The 27,892-nt window shown below is 51.9% G+C and overlaps 1 protein-coding gene across 2 annotated transcripts; it reads left to right on the top strand.

Moving 5' to 3' along the window:
* Window positions 1–4,048: 4,048 nt before the first annotated feature.
* ZNF783 (zinc finger protein 783) lies at window positions 4,049–25,907 on the top strand. 2 transcript variants are annotated; one of them, XM_047850245.1, is made up of 7 exons: window positions 4,049–4,408; window positions 10,566–10,967; window positions 11,055–11,181; window positions 11,346–11,474; window positions 19,642–19,770; window positions 20,817–20,909; window positions 22,707–25,907. In XM_047850245.1, the coding sequence occupies exons 1-7, from the start codon at window positions 4,403–4,405 to the stop codon at window positions 23,543–23,545; spliced, it is 1,725 nt and encodes a 574-aa protein (XP_047706201.1). In that variant the 5' UTR covers window positions 4,049–4,402; the 3' UTR covers window positions 23,546–25,907. The 2 variants fall into 2 exon arrangements, with proteins under 2 accessions (XP_047706201.1, XP_047706202.1); XM_047850246.1 differs by lacking the exon at window positions 4,049–4,408 and adding an exon at window positions 7,046–7,233.
* Window positions 25,908–27,892: the final 1,985 nt, after the last annotated feature.

The following is a 27,892-nucleotide window of genomic DNA, read 5'->3' on the forward strand; positions in this document are numbered from 1 at the left end:
AACCCTCGCTTGAGATTCTGCCTCCCTCTCTCTTCTCTCTGCCCTTCCCCTGCTCTCTTTGTGCCTCTGTCTCAGTCTCTGTCTCTCTCTCTCTCTCTCCCTCTCTCCAGACAAATAATATGGAAGAGGTGGCTGACCTGGAGCAGTGACAGAGGCATAAATTCACAGCCTGACCTGCATTTTACTTCAGTTTAGGACAGACGAGAAGAGGGCATGTACGAGGATATTCATGGGACCTTGTTTGTGATCGAGGGCCGCACACAGTCTGGGTGTTGGTTGTTGGGAGATGGAAGGAAGAGAGGGCAGGTAGGGTGTGATCTCAGGGGGTACTGGGTAGCAGGAATGTCGGCTTGGATATGCATGTGGCCACATTGGTGGTTGATCTTAAACATGCAGTGCCGAGTGGGAAAATGTAAGCAACTGGACGAGATCTACGACAATACCATTTATATGAAATGCACGTACACAAAACATTTTGTAAGAACACCTGGAAACCAAAAGTGACACCTTAAAGGCATTACAGTTGCCTATGGGAGCGGTGAGAGGGACGTGGGGATAAAAAGGAATAAATAAATAGATAAAAATAAACGCAGGTCGCTGTAAGGTGTAGGACTGGCTTGGTGGAGAAATTGAACATGAAGGGAATGCAGGCGCCGTGTTCAGCTGAGGTGTCGGGCTTCGTACATATATGTAGGAAAAACCTCTGGAGCTACTCCAGGTTCCTTCTACAGGCTCCGGCCCCCAAGCTTTTTTGCATCCTGGATTCCCCTAAATCCCATCCTTGCATATCCTTACCTGCCAGTTGAGTGTCTTAATGTGACCAGTCTTTGGCATTGTGGGGAGAAAAACAAAGGACAGGATAGGATTCTGGTTCTCTGGCAGCCTTTAAGTTTTCCCTGAGGCAGGAGAACAATTTATCAGGCCTTTGGACTACTGTAATAATGGCTGATAATTGCTGAGCCCTCATGTGTGAGGCACTCTTTTAAAAGTGAACTCAGCCCTCACACCAGCCTCTTGGGGGGTACGATTATACCCCGTTTCACATCTCGCATTCTGCGAGATGAAGTGACCGGCGGAGGTTGCTGGCAACCCAGGCCATCTTGCCTCAGAGCCCATACACTTGACCATGGGTGCTTCTGGTTGACCGTAACCAAGCACCTCGGGTCCAGGCTGGGTTCTGAGTCTTTGTTACCCAAAGCATGGGTTGCACCAGCGGCATCGGCATGGCCGGGGGGCTTTGTAGAAATGCAGACTCAGACCCACCGAAGCCGAGTCTGCAGGTTTTAACAAGATCTCCGGGTCTGTGTCTGCGTCTGTGTCTGTGGTGCCTTCTTGAGTGTGATACAAAATACCAACCTTTTGCCGGCTCTGCTAGGTGCCGGGAGGGAAACGGGAAATGGAGCTGTCGGAAGGACAAGGATGATCAAGTTAGAAAGTTTTAAATCGACAGTAAGGAAGAATTAAATGCCGAACATTAGTGACTCTCATCTGTCCTGTCTTCTCTCCTTCCTTTCCTACAGATTAGGGTCCCGATTGTTGCCCACCTAAACTGTCCGGTAGCCTAACTGCTCTCCTGCCCTTCACCACATCCTTTATGCTACCAGAGTCATTGTCCTGGCACACGAATTGGAGAAGGGCTTTCCTCCAAGACAAAGAGCCGGCTTTTTAGTATAGAACTTACACTTTGACCGCCTAAAACCTAACCTGCTCCGAGTTTCTTCCCCTTTCACTCTCTAAAGTATCCTTGCTGCTGCCACATTGGGCTGCCTGCCACTTAGTGAATAAGCTGTGCCTTCCATTTTCCAGGAATTCCCTTCTTTGTGAACTAAATACTATTTATTTTTCGCTGCTCAGTTTAAATTTTTTTTTTTTTTTAATGTTTATTTTTGAGAAAGAGTGAGACAGCGCGAGCAGGGGAGGGCCAGGGAGAGGGAGACACAGAATCCAAAGCAGGCTCCAGGCCCCCAGCTGTCAGCACAGAGCCCGACGTGGGGCTGGAACCACGAACCGGGAGAACATGACCTGAGCCGAAGTCGGACGCTCAACCGACTGAGCCACCCAGGCGTCCCTCGCTGCTCAGTTTATAAGCCCCCTTGTGTGAACGCTTCCCTCATGTGTTTCTTTTATTCAACAAATCTATATCACACCTGTCATCTAGGCACTTTTATTTTTATTTATTTTTTTAAATTTATTACTTTTTTTTGATGTTTATCTTTGAGACAGAGAGAGAGAGATGATGTGAGCGGACAAGGGGCAGAGAGAGAGGGAGGCAGAGAATCCGAAGCAGGCTCCAGGCTCCGAGCTGTCAGCACAGAGCCTGACGAACAGCTGGAAGTCAGACGCTCAACCCACGGAGCCACCCAGGCGCCCCGAGGCACTTTTAAATACTTGGGATATTTAAGTGTACAAAACAGATCTTTGCCCTAGTCGAGTTTGTATTCTATCAAAATCTGTCTCCTCCTTGTGCTGTGTGTTTGCATAACCCTTTCCCAGACTGGTGCAAGATTCCATTCCACCTGAGAGTGTGTCCGCTCACAAGTATCTGAGTAGCCTCCGGGTGCAAGGTCTGCAGAGGATGTGGACGGTTAAATCAGACAGAGGTCTTGCTCTTGGGGTTTACAGGCTGTTAAGGGAATCTAATACAAGGTTAAATTGTATTTCCCAAGTGAGGCTGAAGGTCTGTTAGAATTCAGAGAATTCTTAAGTCGGTTAAGCATCCAATTCTTGGTCTTGGCTCAGGGCTTGATCTCTGGGTTGTGAGTTAAGGTCCCGAATTGGGCCCTGGAGTGGGTGCAAAGCCTGCTTAAAAGAGAATTCAGAGAACAATTACATTTAGTTGTGGGGGTTGAGGAAGGCTTTATGAGAGGTGAATTTTTTTTTTTAATGTGTGTTTATTTTTGAGAGAGAGAGAGACAAGAGTGCAAGCAGAGAAGGGGCAGAGAGAGAGGGAGACAATCTGAAGGAGGCTCCAGGCTCCACACTATCAGCACAGAACCCAGCGTGGGACTCGAACTCACGAACCACAAGATCATGACCTGAGCCAAAGTCAGACACTTAGCCGACTGAGCCACCCAGGCGCCATAAGACAGGACTTTTGGACTGGACCTTTAAGGATGGGAAGAAGGATGGGGTGCCTGGGTGGCTTAGTTGGTTGAACATCCAATTCTTGGTTTCAGCTCAGGTCATGATCTCTCACAGTTCATGAGTTCAAGCCCCGTGTCTGGCTCCACACTGACAGTGTGGAGCCTGCTTGGAATTCTCTCTCTCTCTCTCTCTCTCTCTCTCTCTCTCTCTCTCTCTGTGCCCTTCCCCGCTCACTCTATCAAAATAAGTAAGTAAACTTAAAAAAAAAAGGATGGGAAGAAGCAACATAAGCAAAAGAGACATTATAGGGCATGTACAAAGAAACACCAATTCATAAGATTTGGCTGGAGGGTGGGATGTGAGAAGAGGAATAGTCGGGGATGTGGTTGGAAAGATAGGTTGCAGTCGGCCTCAGGAGTTTGGATTTTATTGAGTTAGTAATGGAGAGCTCAGAGTTTGAGCAAAATGGTGAACTGATTCTAGCTGTGATTTGGGAATATTAATGTAATGAGAGTTACATCATGTGGGGTGGGGTGGGTTTTTTTGTATTCTTTCTTTTTTTGGTTGGGGTAAGGGGATATGTTAGAAAGTTTCTGAGGCCAACAAGAGCCAATGAAGACCTGACGGTACAGCTGCGATGGGAAGAGAGTGACGGACAAGGATATTGGACGAGATCGCTAAGGTAGAGTCAACAGGATGTGATGTGTTTTGAAGACAGGGACCAGACTCTACAGCTCTGAGTACCAGGGCTTTGCACTTACATGCTCACCACGGTTGTTGAATGATTCTGTATAATGGGTATTCCCGGGATAGGGAGCTCAGTATTGTCTACACTAGGCTCCCGGGAGAAGGGGGGGGGGGGGGGGGGGCGTGGTTATACTTCTGGTCTCCCTCTGCTAATACTTCCCTTCCTAATGCTTTATAATTCTGCATGGGCCCATTTCCTAATCTAAGTTACAAGCTTGGAAATAGGGTGTGTGTGGAGGGGGGCACAGGAATTCTTTTTCTGAGCTGTGCCTATCCTTTGGCTCATAATGTGCCGATAGGGCACTCGCACTTGAGTATCTTGACCCCAAGCTGAGTGACCCTAGGTGGTGGTGTGGTGGGCCTCAACCTCTGACGATACCACCTTCTGCAGGAGAGGCCTGAGGATACACTGTTTCAGAGTGACCTACACCTTGGCAGAGTCACCCCTGTTCCTCCAGGGTCTGCGCCGCCATTTTGGAAATCCGGTGTTGTCAGCTCACCGAGAGGTATTCAGGCCCAGGAGATCTGATCCAAAAAAGAGCAAACTCACCAGAAACATTAATAATTAAGGATGCAGGTAATTGTAACTTCTATTAGAGCTGCACAAGGGGGTTCCTGGGTGGCTCAGTTGGTTAATCAAGAGTCAGACTCTTGATTTCAGCTCAGGTCATGATCTCCTGGTTCATGGGTTTGAGCCCCACGTTGGGCTCTATGCTGACAGCATGGAGCCTGCTTGGGATTCTCTCTCTTCCTTTCTCTAAATAAGTAAGTAAGTAAGTAAGTAAATACATACATACATACATACATACATACATATATACATACATACATACATACATACATACATACAAAAAAGCTACACCAGGCTGGTCTGCCCAATAAACCACATCGTGGTGTAAAGTTTTTGTGTTTTTTGTTTAATGTATTTATAAAATCCGAGCATGGGAATGGGAGGCAGCTGTGGGAACCTGATAAACAGGGCAGTGATTCTCACAGTATGATCACCACATCAGTGGAATCAGCATCACCGGGGAGCTAGTTAGAAAAACAGATTCTGGGGGCGCCTGGGTGGCTCAGTTGGTTGAGCAGCCGACTTCGGCTCAGGTCATGATCTCGAGGTCTGTGAGTTCGAGCCCCGCATCGGGCTCTGTGCAGACCGCTCAGAGCCTGGAGCCTGTTTCAGATTCTCTCACCCTCCCCCGTTCATGCTCTGTCTCTCCTGTCTCAAAAATAAATAAATGCTAAAAAAAAAAAACAAACAAAAAAAAACAGATTCTGGTCACCCCCACCCCCACCAGCCTCAGACTTGGGTTCATGTCTCAGACTCCGAGACAGGTGCCCAGCAGTCTGTGTCTTAAGCGCACCAGGGGAACATGATGCACACTGAAGGCTGGCTACCACGGACTTCCAGAAACTTTCTAAGAATCTAAGACGGCTGTCAAAAATTAGAGCATTCTTCCCTGAACAGAGTTTGTTAAATACTAATGTTTTCTTCTCCAACTCATCTTCCAGACTCTTTCTGTTTGCATTGGACATTAATTCTTATTTTATAAGACCACAGCTTACCAGGATTTTATAATCCTTAATACATTTGTCTGACCAACCCCTGATGAGATGCTAAGGATGCTCTTAATGTTTTTCAGCACACATTTGCAAATTCTTAGGCTGGGTTATCTCAACAAGGATCTCCACAATGAATGAGGCCATATATTAACTTGATTTTTTTTATTAAAATGACACTTCCTGTAGCACCTGCGTTGCTCAGTCGGTTAAGCGTCCGACTCTTGATTTCGGCTCAGGTCAGGATCTCACAGTTTACCGGTTTGAGCCCCCCACTGGGTTCTGTACTGACAGATGGGAGCCTGGAGCCTGCTTCAGACTCTCTCTCTCTCTCTCTCTCTCTCTCTCTCTGTCCCTCCGCTGCTTGTGCTCTCTCAAAATAAAGAAACATTAAAAAAAAAAAAAACACTTCCTAAAAAAATAAAAATAAAATAATGCTTCCTAACCTTGCCCCAAATTATAGGGGTGCACCTTACTTGGAGAAAGTCAGTTCTTTGTTGTAGGTCAGTTGACCACACTTTTGCTTGGATCAAATATATCGGCAAATAATTTTCTTTCCTCCCTCCAAAAACAGGAAATACTAAAAAAAGAAAGAAAACTGCAGAGTAATTTCTAGTGGGAACTGTTTTCCGACTTGAACAAAAACTAGGATGAATGGGAAATGCAGAAAAGATAGAGAATAAAACTTCAACTGCATAAGCACATTTTACTTTATATTCAGTGGTTAACTAGATGAGGAAAATGGGTCCCAGATTGAGTGGTTTACTCAAGATGTGTCAGGGCCTGAATTAGCGTTCGATTTACTCTTGCTGCACACCCAGTCGGGAGCCAAAGCTACAGAAGATCCCCAGTTGGTGGCTGATGGGCAAGTGAAGACTGGGTGTGGCACAGAAGGCTCCAGAGAGCTCTGCAAAGCGTGCCTGAACTGACGGAGTGTCTGCTGGGGAAGCAGGCCCCAGGGAAGGAGGAGGAGACCCAGGATTCCCCGGGGGGTGGGGGGGTAGGTGGGTGTTGGGGAAGGGATGGAGAGCTTTTTGCCTTTTCTTTTCTTTTCTTTTCTTTTCTTTTCTTTTCTTTTCTTTTCTTTTCTTTCTTTAAATGAAATAATTTTTTCCTGAGGGCCTTCTATTTGCTCTGGAAAACTAAACAAGTAGTTATCTGTCCCACACTACCCCACCGCTGGGCAAAACGTGTATACCAAACTAATAGTCACTTTCGGTCCATTAGAAGTGTTAAAATGGTAAATCTGCATACACTTCAGATTCCCCGCTGAGGACGGCCCTTCCTCCCCCACACAAAGGGAAACTCCCACATTTTCTTAGTGTCCTGAAAGCTTGTTTCGTTAGTAACCTGATCCGATTCTCCCAAGAGGGACGCTGGGGCCCCAGCGTCCTAGAGGGGTTAGGGGCCAGGGCTGGGTCCACCAAGCTGCTCCTGCACGGGGTCCGCGGGTCGCTCCCCCTCCCGCCGAAGCCGGGCTGGAGGGGCCCGCGGCAGGTCCGCCGCCCGCGTCCACTCCCGCGGCCCAGGCCAGGGCGGGCGGCCGCCCTCCCCCGGGTGGGCGCGCGGAAGGCCGCGGGCCGCGGGCGTGCGGTCCTTCGGGCTGCAGGGGGCGCTGTGCGCACCCTCGGGCCCGGCCGCGAGCACAGCTCTTGTTTAAAGGGCCGGCGGGGCACGTGGCTCGGACGCAGCTCGCGGCCGCCCGGCAGGAGCTCCGAGGCTGGGCGGCTCCGCTCCGCCTCCGCCGCCGCCTGCGCGCTGCGCCAGGCCCGACAGGCCAGGCCGAGGAGAGCCGCCGAGAGAGGGACGCGAGCAGCCATGGCTGAAGCGGCGCCCGCCCGGGTAAGCGCCCAGGCGCGCAGACGCCCAGACGGGCCGGGGCCGCCGCCGCCGCGAGGGCCCGCGAGGGTCTCGGCCCGGCCGGCGTGGGGCGGCCCCGCGGCGCGGCCTCCTGGCCCGCCGCGCGGCCTCCTGGCCCGCCGCCTCCGCCCGGGCCTGCGCCCGCGCCCGCTCGGTCCGCCCCGCCGACCCCGTCTGGCGTCCGGGCCGGGCTTTCGGGCCGACCGGCAGGGCGGCCCAAACGGGCAGGCGGGGCGGCGGGCGCCGGCCGGGAGGCCCGACGGCGGGGGACAGGCCGGGCTACCCAGTAACACCTCAGATGACAGGCCTCACATTAGAACCGAGTAGCTGTTCCCCCCCTCCCCCCCCCCCATTGTCTTCCCGGAGGCGCGCACGGAGGACAGGGTCGCCAGCCCCCAGCACCATGTGGTTCTGACAGCCGCAGAGTCTGAGGGAAGGGACCCGCCCAAGGTCACTCACCTAGTCGAGGCCGCGGCCAGGACTTTGGAATTACGCCCCCTCGGAGGTACCCAGTGTTCTACTTTTACCTGAGAGACAGGTATTGAATGCTGCTCAGGAGAGGAATTGTAGGTAGATTTTTTTTTTTTTTTCTACGATTAGCCTGTTGGATTAGATTACTTGTATTCTTTTAGAATATTGGCCGATAATGTGCAGTATGCCCAATTCGGAGAAAGGAATCCTTTGGCTATTTTTGACACACCAGAAAACCACTTGCAAACAGAGCTCAATAAATAGCTTCTATTAACGCATCTCAGTGAACTTTTTGAAACTTTGAGTTTTGTGGATCCTTTTACAGGAGAAACTTCCTCTCCCTCTTCTTTAATGAGTTTGGTGTGTGCTTCCCTTAGGGTTCCCCGAGTGCAGGGGAGAGAGAATGAGGGTGCCAGTACTGTGGTTACCAACCCCCACCCCCACCCGCGCCCCCCCCCCCCCCAAAGCATTTTTGTGACGACACTGGTGACAGCACCAGCTCCCACCCAGCCCAGGGCCACTGCCTCAGAACTTTTTCTGGCCATTCCTACCCACTCCCTCCTTTCCCTCTGCCATCATACAGTACCTGAGATTCCCCAGAAACTGCCCAAACAGGACAGAGTTGCCCCCAACTCTTGTTAGCCCATCATATACTATTGTTTATCATGACGGTTTCTGTACGGAATTTTTCTCCCGGCGAAGGAAGAGCCACATCATTTTTTCTGCCTTCCCACCTTGTACCTTTGCAACGACAGGTGTTCAGTAACTGTTAATTAATGTTGTTTCATTGTGTAGTCCTTCATTCATTCACTAGGTATTAATTGAGCATCCGAGGTGAGAGAGGCGCTCTTTTAGAAGCCGGAAATGCAACTGGGAATCACAAACACACTCTCGGGAACTCATGTTCTGGGGGAAACAAACCATAACACAGATAGATGGGTAGAATCATCACGGGTTATTAGTGCTGTGAAAGAAGGAACCCACCGCGGCGTATTTTAGATGTGTTAGTCGGCGAAGGTCTCCATGGGGCTTTGAGCTGGAGCCTTAAAGATGAGAGGAAGCCAGACGCGGAGAGGTGCAGGGAGAGCCAAAGCCGACATGGAGGAGGGTTATGTGTCCCAGGAATCCAAGGAGGCCGGGGTGGCCGGAGTGTAGTAAATAAGTGAGGTCGGGGGCGGGGGGGGGGGGGGGGGGGCAGGCTGAGGTCTGAGAAGCTTAGATTCTGTTCTAAGTACGCTGGGAAGCTGTTGGAGAGTTTTGAGCAGGGGGCTAAAATGGTCTAGCCTGTTTTTTAATGCTTACTGACTACTCTGTGGAAAGTGTATGGAGGAGAAGGGGAAATTAGCATTGCGGCAGCTGTCTGGGTGGACCGGGTGACGGCAGGGGAGAGAGACGGAGCAAAGAGGGTGGGTTTAAGTTTGGAAGTGAAATGGATAGGACTTGATGGTGGTTTGGCCGTGAAGGAGGAGTGAACTGGAGGAGTAAGAGGTCAGTTCATCCTTCCAACAAGGCTTTTAGCACCATGTACCGGGACCAGGCCATTGCACGTGCTCCAGAAAGGCTTGTGCACCAGGCGCTGAGCTAAGGCGCCACAGGCTTTCAGGACAAGGCTCCTGTCCCCTCTCCATCTGGGTTAGGATGTCCGGTTTAGAGATAACCTAATCTGCGCACAGAACGGAAACGGATTCCACACCGGGGCGCCTGGGTGGCTCAGTCGGCTGAGCATCCAGCTTCGGCGCGGGTCATGATCTCGCGGTCTGTGAGTTCGAGCCCCGTGTCGGGCTCTGTGCTGACAGTTCGGAGCCTGGAGCCTGCTTCGGATTCTGCGTCTCCCTCTCTCTGCCCCTCCCCCACTCGTGCCCTGTCTCTGTCTCTCAAGAATAAAGAAACATTAAAAACAAATTTCTAAATAAATAAATAAAAAAGAAGCTCTTTCCCAGGGTGTCGAAGGATGATGAAATGAAAGAGGGGGAGAAAAAAGCCCATGAGAACTGTTTCATGCTGTGTCCCTGAGCCCAGAACCGTTATCATTGTCAGCATCCTGATCATTATCATCTTAGCTGAATCAACATAGGGCGCAGGCATGCATGCACGTATTGGTATTGCGTATTGCGTATATGATGCGGTGCTAAGTGCTTTCAACAAAGATTGTGTCATTAATTCTCAGCACCCTACCACCTGAGCACTATTATTGTTCCATTGTCTAGATGCGGAAGTGAAGTTGAAAGATGTGTCAAAACCTTGCCCAAAGTCAGTGGGCGGAGTTGCCAGTTGCACCCAGGCTCTCTCACTGCAAACCTCATGTCCTCTGTGCTTTAAAGCCTGTGCCTTCATTTGTAGAGGAGACTAAGACCCAAGGTGGAAGTCACCTGAGACCCATGCCTTTGGCCATGTTTTTTCTCCTGTTTCCCACTTGCTAACACCTTGGTCCAGCCGGTGTTTCCTGTCCCTGAGGCTATGCTAACTGATGTCCTAACTGATGTCCCTGCCTCCCATCCCACACTGCTGCCTGGCTGGCCCTCAGGATCCCAGACGGGGCTTTATCAGGGCAAGTGTTATTGTGAGGCATTGGATTGTGTATATTTTTTTAATGTTTATATATTTTGCGGGAGAAAATGTGTGCACCTGTAGGTGCAGAGCGAAGGGCAGAGGGAGAGAGAGGGAGAGAGAATCCTAAGCAGGGGCCTCACTGTCAGTGCAGAGCCCTATGTGGGGCTGGATCCCCTGAACTGTGAGATCATGACCTGAGCTGAAATCAAGAGTTAGACACTCAACCAACTGAGCCACCCAGGCGCCCCTGATCGTGTTGTTGTGATACCATCTCCCCTTTCTCGTGTGGACAGGCTCCAGAGAGGGACAAGCAAACAGGGGACGAAAGCCCTTCGACACCTTCTCTGTCACCCCAGCCAGCTGCTGAGAAGAACTCATACCTGTACTCCACGGAGATCACACTGTGGACGGTAGTGGCCGCCATCCAGGCCTTGGAGAAGAAAGTGGATTCCTGCTTGGCCCGCTTGCTGACCCTGGAGGGGCGGGCGGGGACGGCCGAGAAGAAGCTGGCGGACTTCGAGAAGACGGCCGCGGAGTTCGGGAACCAGCTGGAGAGCAAGTGGGCCGTGCTGGGGAACCTGCTGCAGGAGTACGGGCTGCTGCAGAGGCGGCTGGAGAACATGGAGAACCTGCTGAGAAACAGAAACTTCTGGATCCTGCGGCTGCCCCCGGGCAGCAAGGGGGAGGTCCCCAAGGTATCCCTTGGGCACTGGGGGTGGGACAGCGCGTGGGGCCCTGCCCGTAAGCGTGTGGGTGAGCGCACGTGGTGCTTGTGGTTCCAGGTGCCCGTGACCTTTGATGACGTGGCCGTGTATTTTTCCGAGCCGGAGTGGGGCAAGCTGGACGAGTGGCAGAAGGAGCTCTACAAGCACGTGATGCGGGGCAACTACGAGATGCTGGTGTCCCTGGGTAAGGCTGCGTAGGTGGGGATCTGTGTTCACAGATTAGCCTCCGGCAGGGCAGTCTCTGTCTTCGCTTTGACTTCGGTTCTGCTCCGTGTCTCTCCATCTCTGTGGGTAGCCGGGTGGCGGGTGTCCAGTCTTGACCCAGCTCTCCTTCCATTCTGTGCGCAGATTATGCTATCTCCAAACCAGACATCCTAACCCAGATGGAGAGGGGAGAAGAGCCTTGTCCTGAAAGCCTGTGGGGTCATGAGGAGGGGAGTAAGAGAGAGGCAGCACATCCCAGGAGGCCAAGCCCTGGTGAGTGGGGGCGGGGTGGGGGGTGGGCACACCGAATTGGAGCCCTGCTCTCCGGACGGGCTTTCCAGATGTGCTGTGAGGCCAGGAAGGGAACACAGGCCCCTTTACCCAAAGCGGGGCCCACTCTGTCCTAGGCCGGCCTGGTCACAGGCTGTTGGGGGGGAGGGGAGGGCTTTCGCCTTAGAGCCACAGGGGCCGGCAGTGGTTGGTTATTGTGAGGACCGCGTGGCAGACGTAAAGTAAAGCGCACGTGTGCTGCGCATCGTGTCAGTGGGGCCTTATTCCTGACAGTGACCCTCCTGGCACCGGTGCATCACGGGCCTCCCACCTCTGCTCCCCGACCTAAGCGGTGGCTGCGAGGCCTGTGGTGCACCGGCTTCCCTTTGTGGCGACGGCCGTCTCGGAAGGGCGGCCAGGGCGGGACCCTAGCTGGCCAGCTGGCGCGCTGTAGGACCGTGGTTCTAGCAGGTCAGAATCCTCTGGAGGGTTGTTTTTGTTTGTTTGTTTTTGTTTTTAATAAAACGAAGAAAGTAAAGTCGAGAGAAGGGCAAGCGCACCCCCCGAATGACGGTCACGCACATTCAGCAACGATCGGGAGTTTGCCACCTTGGCTCCATCCGTCTCTTTCTTTCCTTTCTCTGAACATAAACACCAAAATACCACTGTCTCACACCCAGCAGATTAGGATCTCCTCCCAAGTCCGTGTTCTGATTTCCCCGATTGTCTCCAAAATATTTCCTATAGGTATCGGGTTCTATTTCTAGCCCACCAAAGTCCACGTGTTGTATTCGGTTTATAAAAAAATCCGTAAAACAGCCTGGGAACACCTCCTCCTCCGCCATTTAGCAGCTTTACTGAGATATAGCTAACTTGCCAAACCATTCGTAGACGACGCAGTCCGTGTTTCTACTGCATTCAAGGTTGTGACGGTTGTGACCATCACCACCGTCTGTTTTTAGAACTTTCTTGTCCGCCAAAGCCGAACCTGTAGTTGTTAGCGGTTCCCTCTGCTTGCTCCTCAGCCGGAGGCCAGGCTGCTGACCTGCTTTCCATCTCTGTAGATTTGCCTCTTCTAGACGTTTCTTGTCAATGGAATCCTGCTGGGTGTGACCTTCTGTGTCCGCCTGCTTACACTGAGCTTGTTTTCCAGGCTCACCCACCTCTGCACTGTCCCCGGGCCCAGCTGGGCGGGTGTATATTACACATTCTGTTCCTTCCCGCTCTTCAGTTGATGGACCGGCCCCACCTCTCCCTCTTTAACGTCATTTATTTGTTTGACCTTCTAACATCATTTATCTTTTGAATAGTTTTGTGTTTTTTTTAAAGTTATTTATTTCGAGAGTGAGAGTGCACATGCACGAGAGCCTGGAAGGGGCAGAGAGAGGAGAGAGAATCCCAAGCAGGCTCTGTCAGCACAGTGCCCGACGTGGGGCTCGACCTCCCGAACCGTGAAATCATGACCTGAGCTGAAATCAAGAGTCGGGGGCGCTTCACTGGGCCACCTGGGTGGCACAGTTGGTTAAGCTTCCACCTTCGGCTCAGGTCACGATCTTGCAGTTTGTGAGTTCGAGCCTCCCCCCTGCTCCTGCGTTCTCTTCTCATAAAGAAATAAACATTAAAAAAAAAAAAAAGAGTCGTGCACTTAACACATAACCGACTGAGCCACCCAGGTGCGCCACGTCATTTACCTTTTTAAATGCCACTATTTCCCATATTCTGGATTTGGTGTCATTTATTGTTCTTCCGTTTTTTTTGCATTTCCTATAAACTGGTAGATCGGGAGGCCTGTTTGGGTTCCGGCAGACTCTTACAGGCGGGATTACTTCAGAGGTGGTGCTGTGTGCTCCATGCTGCCCGTCAGGAGGCACAGAGGCTCCGCTCGCCTGGCTTTCCAGTGCTTTCCTTCCCCTGCTCTTCCAAAGCTCCCCGTCACCAGCTCACCTGATGACATCAGTAGTCACTGAACATGATTGCCCGGATTTGTTATTCCATTAGGGGTTGCAAAATGGTGAAATCCTGTCCTCCTTATGCACCGAATAGCTGAAATTCTTTTGTAAAGAGTAATTTCCTGAATCAACTCTTTTAGTTCCCCGGAAATGCAGTCTGTACAGAACAGGCAGGAGAGATGCTGAATTCTTTTCCTTCGTCATTTTTTTTTTTTTTAATTTTTTTTTTCAACGTTTATTTATTTTTGGGACAGAGAGAGACAGAGCATGAACAGGGGAGGGGCAGAGAGAGAGGGAGACAAGAATCGGAAACAGGCTCCAGGCTCTGAGCCATCAGCCCAGAGCCCGACGTGGGGCTCGAACCCACGGACCGCTAGATCGTGACCTGGCTGAAGTCGAACGCTTAACCGACTGCGCCACCCAGGCGCCCCTCCTTCGTCATTTTTCAGGATGAAGGGCTATTGCCTTAGAAACCTGCAAAGGTGACCAATACTTGAGCTTTTTACGTTATTATCATCATTGTCGTTGTTGCTGTTGTTACTGTGACTTCATAGACTGTTGAATATGTTATATGTGCCAATCCTTTGCAGTCATTATTTTTTGTGCTTAAATTGTCCCATCTTGGGGCGCCTGGGTGGCGCAGTCGGTTAAGCGTCCGACTTCAGCCAGGTCACGATCTCGCGGTCCGTGGGTTCGAGCCCCGCGTCGGGCTCTGGGCTGATGGCTCAGAGCCTGGAGCCTGTTTCCGACTCTGTGTCTCCCTCTCTCTCTGCCCCTCCCCCGTTCATGCTCTGTCTCTCTCTGTCCCAAAAATAAATAAACGTTGAAAAAAAAATATTAAAAAAAAAAAATTGTCCCATCTTCAGCTCACAGCAGCCCCCTTACGTTGGCCTGTAGGTCATTTTGGTGTGACTTCAGTGGCTTTTCAGATTCAAGATGTTCTAGAATCATTTCCTACCCCAGACCTGGAATACAAATTTCTCCATGGAGTTTTTTTTTTTTTTAATTTTTTTTTTTTCAACTTTTATTTATTTTTGGGACAGAGAGAGACAGAGCATGAACGGGGGAGGGGCAGAGAGAGAGGGAGACACAGAATCGGAACCAGGCTCCAGGCTCTGAGCCATCAGCCCAGAGCCCGACGCGGGGCTCGAACTCACGGACCGCGAGATCGTGACCTGGCTGAAGTCGGACGCTTAACCGACTGCGCCACCCAGGCGCCCCCTCCATGGAGTTTTAATTCCTTTCAGTGATGAATGATATTTGGAGACCACAGTATCAGTGCTGGTAGTGGCTAATTTTTGGTATTACTTCTAAACCTTTTCAGAAAATATGTGGGGTTTTTTTTTTTTGAGAAAACGGCTATTTTTGTAAAGAAAAAAAATCATGAGTTCATAGTGATATTTCTAACTCAAATTTAATGTTCTTTGATCTTATACTTGTGTGTCACTTTTCTTTTACATGGGAATGTTAAACAATTACACTTTTGATTAAAGCCTGATTTTTTTTTTTTTTTTTTTTTGTGTATAGCTCTTTTGGTCTTCTGAATGCATTCCATTCGGGACCTACAGACAAAATAATGCCTTTTAAGGTCCCTTGAAATAATTATTTTCTCTATGTGGTTATGTCATCAACTTGATATACAGTTAAGTTCATTTGCTTCTATTTATTTTTAGATTTTTAGAAATGGCTCTTTTTACTTTTTGATTTAGCCATTTGAGTATGTAAGGCATGTTGTGTTTGCAAAGTCATATTGGTTTAACAGGATACATTCAGGGAAGTCTTATTTCCATCGTTGTCCCCGATTTGTATAACGGTTTGGATAACGATTTGTATTAGTTTCTTGTTGGTACTTCTGGTGTTTCCTTTTGAAAAGGTCAGTAACACAGAGATACATCCCTGTCTTACACAGTCTGCCCTGGGCATCGCTTCACACGTGTAGGTAGAGATCTTTCTCCTTTCTTTTGTGGATGTGGAATGTTCTGTGGCGTGATATACCATAGTCCGTCTACCCAATCCCCATTGGCGGACCTCTGGGTATTTCCAGTGTTTTACTGATAGAAATCATGCCGAAGGGACCATGTTGTGCCTAAGGCAGTTCGTATTTTTGCCAATGTATCTTTGGGATAGATTCCTAGGAACTGTGCTGCAGGGGAAGTAAAGGCATATGTAAATTTGCCAGAAGTTACCACCAAATACCCCTCCGTGGGGCTTTACCATTTGCATCTCCCTCAGTGTTGTGAAAGAGAGCCTCCTTCCCCACTGGCCCGCTAGCAGAGAATGTGGTCAACCTTGTAGAATTTTTGTCTACCTAATAGGTAAGAAGTATGTCAGTGTAGTTTTTTTTGTTGTTGTTGTTTTAAATAACAGCTTTATTAGATATAATGAACTCCCCACGCAACTCACTCATTTAAAGTGTCCAGTCCATTGGTTTCTAGAATGTTCATAGAGACGCGCAACCAGCAAACACGGCAGTCAATTTTACAAAACTTTCATCACCTCAGACACAAACCCTGTACCCTGCAGCTATCACCCCCAACGCTTTCCCAGCTCCCCCAGCTCTGAGCAACGACACATGTTTCTGACGATACACTTGCCCTGCCTGGACGTTTCATATAAAAGGAATCTTAGAATCTGTGGTCTTTTGACTCTGGCTCATTCCCCTTAGCATAATGTTTTCAAGGTCCATCCGTGTTGTACTGTGTATCAGTATTTCATTTCTGGTTTCTTTTCTCTTTTTCTTATTGTGGTCAAATGCATATAACATAAAATTTACCATCTTTGCCTTTTTTGGGTGTGCTGTTCGATGGTATTAAAAACATTCATAAAGGGGCGCCTGGGTGGCGCAGTCGGTTAAGCGTCCGACTTCAGCCAGGTCACGATCTCGCGGTCTGTGAGTTCGAGCCCCGCGTCGGGCTCTGGGCTGATGGCTCAGAGCCTGGAGCCTGTTTCCGACTCTGTGTCTCCCTCTCTCTCTGCCCCTCCCCCGTTCATGCTCTGTCTCTCTCTGTCCCAAAAATAAATAAACGTTGAAAAAAAAATTAAAAAAAAAAAAACAAAACATTCATAAAGGCGCGCAGTCGTCACCTCCACCCATCGCCAGAACTCTCTTCACCTTATAAAACTGTAAACTGTAAAACTGAAACACTATTCCCGTTAAACAGTACTCCCTCCTTCTGTCCCCCTCCCCTAGCCCCTGACAGCCACCATTCTACTTTCTGTCTCTATGATTTTGTCTACTCCGAGTCGCTCGTATCAGTGGAATCATACCGCATCTGTCTTCTTGTGACTGGCTTATTTCACTTAGCATGATGTCCTTAAGGTTCACCCATGTTTTAGCCTGTGTCGGAATTTCTTGCCTTTATAAGTCTAAATAATATTCTGTTGTATGTGTGTACCACATTTTGCTTAGCCATTCATCCCGTCGATGGACACTTGGGTTGTTTCCATGTTCTAGCTATTGCGAATAACACTGCTACGATCGTGCACATACAAATACCTCTTAGAGACTCTGCCTTCAGTTCTTTTCGGTGTATACTTCTAAAAAATTTTTTTTAATGTTTATTTTTGAGAGAGACACACAAAATGTGAGCAGGAAAGGGTCAGAGAGAGAGGGAGACACAGAATCCGAAGCAGGCTCCAGGCTCTGAGCTGTCCGCACAGAGCGCGACGTGGGTCTCGAACCCACAAACCGTGAGATCAGACCTGAGCCGAAGCTGGACACTTAACTGACGGAGCCACCCAGGCGTCCCTCGGTGTATACTTCTAAATGGAATTGCTGGATCATATGGTAATTCTATTTGTAATTTTTTGAGGACTCTCACACTGTTTTCCTTAGTGACTGTACCATACACTCACCTACAGTGTGCCAAGGTTCCAGTTTTTCCATGTTCCTACCAAGTTACTATTTTATGTTGTTTCTTTTTGATAGTGGCCATCATTTCCCTGATGATGGGTGATTCCAGGCATCTTTTCATGTGCCTGTTGGCCATTCCTATATCTTCTTTGGGGAAATGCCTATTCAAGTCCTTTGCCCATTTTTGAGTCAGGTTGTTTGTTTTTCTGTTGTTGAAGTTTTTTTTTTAAGTTTATTCATTTACTTTGAGAGAGAGAGAGAGAGAGAGAGAACACCAGTTGGTGAGGGGCACAGAGAGAGGGGACAGAGGATCCCAAGCGGGCTCTGTGCTGACGGCAGAGAGCCTGATGTGGGGCTTGAACTCACGAGCTGTGAGATCATGACCCGAGCCGAAGTCGGATGCCCAGCCAACTGAGCCACCCAGGTGCCCCATCTGTTTTGAGTTTTAGGACCTCTCTATGTATTCTGGATATAAATATCTTGTCAGATATGTGATTTGCAAATACTTTCTCCTGTTCTGGGGATTGTCTCTTAACTCGATAGTATGTTTTGATGCACATATTTAAAAAGTTTGCAGGAAGTCTTGTGTGTCTCTTTTTTTCTTTTGTTACCTGTGCGTTTGGTGTCCTGTCCAAGAAATCATTGCCAAATCCAATGTCCTGAAGCTTTTGTCCTATGTTTTCTTCTAAGACTTTTGTGTTCTAGGTCTTATATTTAGGTCTTTGATCCATTTTGAGTTAATTTTTGTATATGGAGTTAGGTAAGGATCCAACTTTATTCTTTTGTGTGTGGATGTGCGATTTTCCCAACACTATTTGTTGAAAAGTCCTTTCCCCATTGAGTGCTCTTGGGACCCTTCTCAAATATCTTTTGACCAGATATGTGAAGGTTTATGTCTTGGTTCTCTGTTTCTTTAGGCTGCATAGTAAGTTCTGAAATCAAGAAGTCTTTCAACTTTGTTCTTTCTTCTCAATATTATTGTTGCTATTTGGGGTCCCTTGAGACTTCATATGAATTTTAGGGTGGGTTTTTCTCTTTCTACACTTGATCTTAGCCAAAAGGCTGAGAAGTGATGGGGTTTTCTATTTCTGTAAAAAATATCATGGAGGCTTTAATAGAGATTGTGCTGAATCTATACATCGGTGTGGTAGTATTGATGCCATAATATTAAGTCTTCCCGTCCAGGAACATGAAATGTTTACATTTATGTATGCGTTTAATTTCTTTTTTTTTTTTTTTTTTTCAACGTTTATTTATTTTTTTTGGGACAGAGAGAGACAGAGCATGAACGGGGGAGGGGCAGAGAGAGAGGGAGACAGAATCGGAAACAGGCTCCAGGCTCCAAGCCATCAGCCCAGAGCCTGACGCGGGGCTCGAACTCACGGACCGCGAGATCGTGACCTGGCTGAAGTCGGACACTTAACCGACTGCGCCACCCAGGCGCCCCGCGTTTAATTTCTTAACGCAGTGTTTTTTTTAATGTTTATTGTATGTATGTATGTATTTTGAGAGAGCACAAGTGAGCCTGGGAGGGGCAGAGAGAGGGAAAGAGAGAATCCCAAGCAGGCTCCATGGTGTCAGTGCCGATCCCCACATGGAGCCTGAACTCACGAACTGTGAGATCATGACTTGAGCCGAATTCCAGAGTCATATGCTCACCTGACTAAGCCACCCAAGTGCCCCTCTTTCTGCAGCGTGAGTGGGGGGAGAGGGAGACACAGAATCTGAAGCAGCCTCCAGACTCTGAGCTGTCAGCACAGTTCCAGCGGGGCCGGAACTCACAAACCATGAGATCGTGACTTGAGCCAAGGTTGGAAGCTCAACCGACTGAGCCACCCAGGCGCCCCATACAACAGTGTGTTTTTAATGGTACCTCTCTCATTATGAGTGTGGTCGAATATCTTTTTATGTTTTCATGGGCCATTTAAATTTCTTATTCCATAAACTCTTTGTTCATCTCTTTTGCCCTCGGAAGCCTTTTTTAAAAATGAATACTTTCTAGGCCTACCCAGAAGTCACGGTGATGAGAATCTTGGGGTGCTTCCAAGGGGATCCTTATACATCAGCCTGGTGTAGGACTTGTGATTGGGAGCCACTGTAGTACCGTTCTGAGCTGGGAGTCTCCGAAAGCCAGATCGTTGGCCCTGCTGTGTCGTGACCTGTCTGGGACTATTGCACGAGTTACTGTGCTGTCCCTTTTCCTTCTCTTTTAGCCACTAATGGTCAGTGGAGCCCACTGCATGATCATAACCTGGGTTTGACCCGACGCCCCCCGGTCCCAGTGACTGCGGGTAGCCGTTCCTCAGAGGCTCCTGCCACGTGGGGGATCCCTGTGTTGTCCTTAGCATCCCTGATTTGCATTCTCCAGGCCTCCCTCCACATCCAGAGCACATCCTCAGCCCCGTCAGCCCTGCCCAGGATGAGCCAACAGAAGGGCGGGCCCCCAGGCACCAGCAAGACCCAGAAGCAAGGGGAAGCATGGACGGAACCATCGCTGGTGAGAGAGGGCCGCCTGGCAGCAGCGCGGACGCCACCTCAACAGCGGCCCCAGACAGGCGGTGCTGAAAACGGGGGCTAAAGCTGGCGGCTGGGAGGGGTGGTGGGGACCGGGCTGCCTGGAAAGGGGACCCCTGAGGCAGGCCTTAGAGGAAGAGTAGATTTTGGCTGGGAACCGAAGGCATTTTCAGCAGACGATGGTCTGAGCAAAGGCGTGGGTCCCTAAGGCCTGGCTGGGCTGAGGGGAAGGGCACACGGGGGCAGGCGCTGGGCCTCCTCAGGCTTCGCACACGGGGCACACGAACTGGGCAACCTGTGTCATATGCCTGGAACAGCCCTGGCATGGGCATTCCTCCGTAGATGTCCTCTTTCTGGAGCCCGTGAGGGGCTCTGTGCCTTCTGTCCCCCCTTCCAGTGATCTCTGCCTGCTTATGTTTGAAGGACATTTCTGTCCATCCATTCCCAGAAATGGAGTATCACGCAGAAGGCATGTAGCATAACGTGTGGCATACCAGAGCCTTGTTCTCTGCTTCCAGACTGTGCTTCGCCAGCTCCCGCCCCCATTCCTCCTCCTCCTCCAGGGGCCTGACTCTTCGGGCTGGGTCACCTTCTCTCCAGTCATTTCTGTGACCCTCCCCCAGTGAATATGAGCTCGCTGAGGTTGGAGGTGACCCTCCCTCCCTCTCCCGAGTCCCTCCTTCCCGGCCAGTGTGTAAGGAGAGGGAGGACCTTCTCACTGTCCTTGTTCCCCTGCAGACCTGGCACTGTGCTCCAGGGGCCTCCCCACACCCTCTGGGTGACAGGGAGTTGTCAGCATTGACCCAGACGGGAACCGGGGCCATGGCCTTCTCGGCCCTCCTCTCACCCCTGACGCAGAGGCCGTGCCGTGGGCAGTCCTCCAGTGGATCAGGCAGTCCTTCGGACAGAGCCCTGGAGCCCCCTCTTCCTGGCAGGTGTTCGAACATGTCTGGGGGCTGCTTAGAGATACCTTTGCTGTCCATCAAGCGCCCGCTGTTGGGAAAGGCCCTCACGGAGTCTCTCTCACAGGTCCACCAGCCTCGGTTAAACAGGAGGAAGAATCTTCAGGTGGGGAATCTCCAGCCTCCCCTCCCAGGGACAGCCTGCCCAGCAGGGGGCCAGGTGAGTGAAGGGAGAGGCCCCGTGGCCACAGCAGAGCCTCGGAGGATCTTGGGGGCCCTTGGGAGTGGGGTGGGAGGTGGCGAAGTGGGACCTGGTGAGGGGCTTCCTCCTGAGGGGTCCCTTCCTCATCCCCGGGTACTGGTGCCCTGGGGCTCTGGCGACCCAGACCACGTAGGTCCTGGTTTCCCCCCATCACATGTGACCTGGTGGAAAGGTGCTGCTTGAAAACAAGCTGTGTGCACCCGGTCTGCGGTCTGGCGACAGAAAGGCCTCCCAGCAGCCCTGGGAAGTGGTCCAGGCTCACAGCTTCCAATGTCTCCCAGTTTGTATGTGGTAGCCTGTGACTTAAATTTCGTTCCCTGGCCTCGAGTCCGTAAAACCAGGCTTACAACCTGATGAGCAGGAAAAAAGAGAGCAATTGTTGCCCATTCTGGCTTTGGGGTGCTTTTCTGCCCTAATAGAAAGGGATCCGGTTCTCACCTGGTTCCACCCTGGTACCTGCTTTGGTGGGAGCAGAGGTGAGATTTGGGCCCACCTCGGGGTGGTGGCATGGTGGGAGTCCAAGCTGGGGATGGGCTTCAAACCAAGAGATCTGGGACCCTTGGCCTTCACAGGGAATAGGGCCTGAGACCCCCAGTTGGGCCATTTCTAGTACAGAAATAAAGTTCTGTCAGGAATTATCTGTGCGGGTCACCAGGAAGCTGCATCAGGCAGGGAGCTGCAAGGTCCTGACATCAGGAGGTTCAGCAGTTAAGGGTTCACTGCATTCTGCCGGGGTGTGGTTTCAGTTCATGCTTCAGCAAGAATAGAAATCCCTCTTGTCCCTTGGATGTTTCTCGGAAAGGGCTAAAGGTTTCATCTTAAAGGGCCCAGGGTAAGGTTCGCTGTCAGCTTTTGAGCCTCAGCTGAGCTCCTGGGTGCTGGGGGAGGTCAGAGAAGCCAGTAGTTGGGGCTTATTCCAGAGAAGCTCAGAAGGGAGCGGCAGGTAAAGGATTTGGAAGAATGCAGCGTTCCAGCAGGGCTTGTGGCCGGAACCTTCCTTCCCAGCACCAGGGACCCCCGAGGGCTGTTGCTGCGACCGCTGTGCTGCTTCAGGTCTCCCTTCTCTCCTCTGTTCTGGCAGTTCCTATGCCTCAGTCCCGCCTCAGAGTCCAGGGTGACCCACACTGAGGCCCAGCCAGGAAGCCCAGGTCCTCGCGCCTCCTGCCTGTCACTAGAGAGCAGGGCGGCAGGCAGGTGGCGGTTGCTCAGTGTAGATTTGTTATGTCCATGAGTAGCTCAGGGTGTGGCTACGACATCCACCACTTTCGGGCCTGAGACTTCTTACTTAGTCTGGCTGCCCCAGGGTTCACTGTCCTTCATAGATGGGAACTAAAGTTGTCAGAACTCTTGGGGACCCTGCATGGCCAATGTATCTCAGGGTCCACAGTCTCCCCTGCCCCCACCTACCTATTGTCTTTCATTCCGCCTGACCTCCTGGGTCCTGGTTTTGCGGCTCTGTCTCCTCTCTCCTGATGTCCTTAGCTTGGCCTCCCAGGATGGGCCATCGGAGCCTCTGGGCTACGTGACAGTAAACAGACTGGACGATGTTAGGAGGCAATGCCTGCTTGCTAGGGCCAAGCGAACAGAGTCCCTGATCTATGCTGTGAGCTCGTGGAGGAGAAAGGACTCTGTGCAAGTAGGTGCAGGACGGGTGCAGATGTGGCCAGAGATGTGCCCGGAGGCAGCACCGGGTCGAGTGGCCTGGGTGGGGGCCCGTGTGGCCCACTGGAAATCAGTGGAGATTCCTCTGTCCAGGTGGTGGTGGCGTGGTCATCAAGACAGAAGCACAGTCTGAGGACGAGATGACGCCTGAGCGGCTCTTCCTGGGGGAGTCCCGGAGCCAGACCGTGTGTCGAATGCCCAAAAGGCCCAGGAGCAGGACTGGGGGCCCTGGGCGGCTTCATGCCTCCGGGGTGCCACGGGTGCGGGCGGGGAACCCGCGGCCTGGAGGGGCCGCCGGGGAGCCACCCCGCATCCTCCCTCGACGCCGCGAGCGGACCTTCCCCTGCCCCGACTGCGGGCAGAGTTTCCGCCTGAAGATCAACCTGACCATTCACCAGCGGAGCCACGTGGAGGAGGAGCACCGGGAGGCCCCGGGGAGCTCGCCCACCGGCTGGGGGGAGGACCACTCCACACTGGAGCCGGGGGAGGTGGTGGTGCCGGGCCCCGTCATCCGCTGGCTCCCCGACGATCCCGGAGTGCGCCGCTCGCTGGCAGGCCGTCCGTTCATGGGACGGAGGCCGGAGGCCACCAAGGTATATCACTGCAGCGAGTGCCTGCGCTTCTTCCAGCAGCGGAAGACCCTGCTGCTGCACCAGCGCCTGCACACGGGCGACAGTCAGGGCTGGCCCGCCTGTCCCTACTGCGGCAAGGCCTTCCGCCGGCCGTCCGACCTCTTCCGCCACCAGCGCATCCACACCGGCGAGCGGCCCTACCAGTGCCCTCAGTGTGGCCGGGCCTTCAACCGCAACCACCACCTGTCTGTCCACATGCAGACTCACGCCCGGGGCCAGGCGGGCCCGCACTTTCCCGCTCTCTCTGCCGTCGCGGGGAGTCCACCCCGGCCCAGGCCCAGCCACACTGAGGAGGGCTGACCCGGCAGGAGCCCTGCGGGGGGCGGGGGGGGCCCTCTTCTCTCCTGGGCACCCCCAGCGGGACTGCTGTCCGCCTTCAGGCCTTTCCCCTGGTGCCTGACGCCCGGTTCCTCATTCTGGGAAGCTTTGGAGAGGTTATTTGTTTGTTTTCGTTTTTCATTCAGATGGGAAGCGGTGGCCTTTTTGGTGACTGTCTGTGTGTGGCCAGATGCCTGAATTTCCTAAGTTTCCTAAGTTTGTCATTCTTTGCTGCCTTTTCTACATTCCTGACTTAGACAGGATCCTCGAAGGTTTAGAGGATGTCCAGTTTCGGTGAGAGCCTTTGGCAGGTACGGGAGGCGGGCGGGGGGACTGGAGACAGTGGCCCTTGCAGGTAGGGAGCGACGGAGACACCGAGGGCCTGCAGTTTTGTTATTGTACACAGAGGTCACAGCAGAGTGGACAGTTGGAAGGGTGGGCACTGGAAATTTGAATTTCCTACTTTTGTTATTTGAAACCTTCCCCAACCCCCCTCCTTATGGAGCTTTTCTGATGCTTTTGTAAGTATTGTGTGTGGTTGCAAAGGGGACCAGGAGCCCCCAGGGGCAGGAATTCTCCTGCCACCTTGCGTGTGGGGACAGCAGGGGGGCTCTCCACATCAGCCAGGGTGTTGACAGGGATTCCTTGGCTGCTGCCCTGGAGACCAGGTGCCTTCCCAGGTATGTGAGTCCCCGTATTCCAACATCCATGATTGATTTCGGTTATTAGTTGAGAGCGGGAAACAAGTCGAGAGTGGATGACACCTCCTCCAAGGTCTCAGTGTTAATGGGTATGCACGCTCCTTGCTGGGAGGGGGGTGGTGGCTGCTTTGAGGGGAGGGATGCAGACCCAGCCATAGGAGGCTCTTCCCCACCAGGCAGATCCCGGTGTGGGTGAGGCTGGCCAGTCAGCCTGGACTTCTGGGCTGCCGGGCCTGTCTTGCCACCTTAAAAGAGGGCTCTGTTTCCAAGAACTTGGGGCCGGTAGCAGAGAAAGGCCAGATCTGGGTGAATTTTTCTTAACCACTTCCATTTCAGGTTCCTCACTTGTCAAAGGGGGTAATGACCCCAGCGCATCCTACCTCACCTTAGGGTTTTCAGGGTCATAAGAGATTTAGAGGCAGTGGGGCAAACGGGGAGTGTGGTTTGATCCTGCAAGTTCAGGGCCCCCTCTCTGTCCCATTCCAGCCCTTCCCCCCCCCCCCCCCCCCCAGCCAGAATCCCTCAGAAAGGACCTTTATTTTCTGGAGTGAGTGGAAGGTCCTTTGGGTGCAGAGTGAGGTGAGACATTCCCATCGGCTACATCCCCTAGGAGCCCTTTGTATTTCAGCGGAACGAATTCTTACGACAGCAAGGAGGTTCAAGCAAGGAGGTTCAAGCCGTGGAAGCTGGAACAGCGTCAGGCCTCCTGGAAACATCGAGGGCAGCTAGCATCTTGTGCCTCTTAAGTAACACCACCGTGGGTGCTACCTAGAGACTAGCTCTTGGTTTGGGTGATTTTCAAACTGGAGTAATGGGTCCTTCGCTGTTTTGACTGTTGTCTTACTTTTCTGGCACTGTGTGAAATGGCTGGCATTCAGGCCTGCTTCCCGGTGCCTGGGTCCCTGGCTGGGCCACTTCTTGTGGCCCCCTCTGCCCTCACGCCTCTCCCCAAATCATGAACGGAGCTGGGGGCAGATGGGAACATTGCCATAACCTTTGGGGCAAGAACGAGTAAACAAGTCTGTGCGAGCTCAGCCACACTCCCCTGGGCTTTGGAAGAAGGGGTGCCACCCTTCCTACTGTGCATTCTTGCTTCTCTGCTCTGACACTCCCAACCCTCTCCAGGGGCCTCACCAGTCAGGACTGGGCTCTGACTGGATATGGTGTAAAGGTAGCTGCTCTGAGCCTGCCCCTTAGCGCTCAGAGCTGGTCTCCGGTGTTTCCTGGGGATGCCTCAAGGGCTCCGAGTTCCTAGGCCTTTCTAATGCTAAATGCCCTGTGTAAATACTGGGACTTCAGTGGTCGCGCGAACCCGGGGTGATCCGGGTGATCGCAGGGCACAGGCTCCCCCTTCTTCCAAAGCTAAGGCCTTGGGAGTTCACCTGGCACTCAATCGGTGTTCAAGGATCATTCTTTACACCAGATGAATCAACGGATGCTGCGTGGTGCAGAAGCAGAGGGGTGCTCCAGAGTCCTGGAGACTAGCACTTGGTTTGGCTCTTAGACTCACTCCTAGCTCTGGGTCTCGGCTTCCTCCTTGGTAAACAAGGAAGGGTGGGGTCCTGGCGCTTAAAGGTCCTTAAGAACTGTGACGGTGGCGGCCCTTTGCCTTCATGGGTGCTCAATAAATATGTTGGACTCAATGAGTGCGTGCGCATGACCTGCTTCCTGCTTTCCGGGAGTCGGCCCTACGGCGCAGTCTGTCCGCCCGGCTGGCGAGCAGCTCCGAAGGGCCGGGCCTGGGCCTGCATTCGCGCACGAGACCCCGGTACCCGCGTAGACGGGGCTTCCGCCGCGGGGGGGCGGGGCCTCCTGGGCCAGCCAGTGGGGGACGGGCTCCCAGCCCGCGGGGACTAGCCGCCCGCGCGGGCCGGGGGCGGAGCTTCCTGGGCTGGCCAATGAAGAGCGGGCTCTGGGCCGCGGGGCGGGTCCCGTACGGGGCTAGTGGCGCCGACTGCCAGGGCCGCCGCGACGCGCCGCCCTGGGCCGCAAGGTCTCCGCGCGTGCCCGTGGCAGGGGGGCCGGGGCCGGTAAGGACGGCCCTCTCGGAGGATGTCCTGGAATTGGGGAGACTCAGCCTGAGGGGAGGGATGACGACCGGGACGCTTGAGGCCGCAGCGGCCAAGGGGAGCTGTCTGAGGTCGAGGATGAAGTATCCTCTCCTTTCTTGGCCCCAGTTTACTAGTCTACGGACGTAGCCACAAGATTTCCGAGGTTCCAGCCAGCCCTGGTGTTTGGTGGACCAGCTCTGTGGGGCAGGGTGTTGGGCGGTTGGACCGTGAACGTCCTCACAGGAGACACCCTCCAGGGCTTTCCTTTTGGACCTGTCCTTCAGCCCACCCACCCTGTCCCCAACACTGACACCTTAGAGAGACCATCACCCCATCCTCACCCCCTTTTCCATGCTGAGACCAGTTGCTGTTGTCTTGGGAGGTTATTTTCAGGCCAGTCTAGGCCCTCGCTTTTTTCCTGTGGCACAGTCTTGCACCTGATTCTCGGGATCCCATAAAACGCTAGGCCTGAACTCTGACTTCAGTGAGGATGCATTTGAGTGCCTCCTCCCTCTTTTCCAAAATGCTCCGAGAAGTCCTTCCTACTGCTACTGGGAGGGGGTCTGCATTATAGAGGAATTTTGGTTCTGTGTGTTTCAGCTCGGATTCCTCTTAGTCCGTCCCTGGCCTGTGTGACAAGAGGTGTCAAGATGAGATTTTTCTCTGTCTCTGACGGTAGGGTGTCCTCCCCTGGTAGAAATAGCTTGGAAATGATTTTAGATACATTCCTGGGTGTCACGTTTGTGACAGGGCATTACAGGAATATAAAATGTGCATCCTTAGTGTGCGAAGGCCGGATCTTCCTCCACCAGGCTACACCTTGTACTGATCAGAGGCCAGACTCAGAGACAGAACAATTATGCTGTGAAAGAGAGAAGGAAGTACTGATGTCTGATGACCAGTACCTAGTATGTGTTGGACATTTTGCTAAGTGCTTTTTGGAGGAGGTCGTGGGGGAACCCCAGTCACATAGAATTGGACTAATCAGTCTTTGGTTCCTAACACATTCTGATTGTTGGCCCACAGCCTTTTATGTCTATTTCAGTAATAGAACATGGGCCAAGGCAAGTAACGCGCGCTGAGTGATTTTCTACACCTTTAGTGCACTGAATCCTCACAACTACCCCAAAACTTGCAGGAGTCAAATGGCAGGAGAGGTACTGAGTCGAGTTTGTAGAGTTCCATTAAAAAAAATTTTTTTTTTAATTTTTTAGATGTTTATTCATTTTTGAAAGAGAGAGAGAGAGGGAGACAGAGCATGAGTCGGAAAGGGGCAGAGAGAGAGGGAGACACAGAAACTGAAGCGGGCTCCAGGCTCTGAGCGGTCAGCACACAGCTGGACGTGGGGCTCCAACCCACGAACCGTGAGATCATGACCCGAACCGATGTTGGATGCTTAACCGACTGAGCCACCAGGAGCCCCAAGAATGTTTCTGTTATACCTTGGCCATCTCTACTGAGCCATTCCTGAATTTCTTATTTTATTACTTCTAGTAATACATGATCAATATTCCATGCCCATGCAGGATATGTTTTTGAAATATGTCTTTGTTCTAACTACTCTTAAGGGCTGGCTT

This window comes from Prionailurus viverrinus, chromosome A2 (assembly GCF_022837055.1).
Source record: "Prionailurus viverrinus isolate Anna chromosome A2, UM_Priviv_1.0, whole genome shotgun sequence".
NCBI lineage: Eukaryota > Metazoa > Chordata > Mammalia > Carnivora > Felidae > Prionailurus > Prionailurus viverrinus.

Excerpts from the sequence above, each read along its gene's own strand:
- ZNF783 (XM_047850246.1), top strand. The coding sequence starts at position 7,210 with ATGGCTGAAGCGGCGCCCGCCCGG. Across the intron at positions 11,475-19,641 it reads TCCCAGGAGGCCAAGCCCTG|GCCTCCCTCCACATCCAGAG; the intron begins GTGAGTGGGGGC and ends TGCATTCTCCAG. Across the intron at positions 19,771-20,816 it reads CATGGACGGAACCATCGCTG|GTCCACCAGCCTCGGTTAAA; the intron begins GTGAGAGAGGGC and ends TCTCTCTCACAG.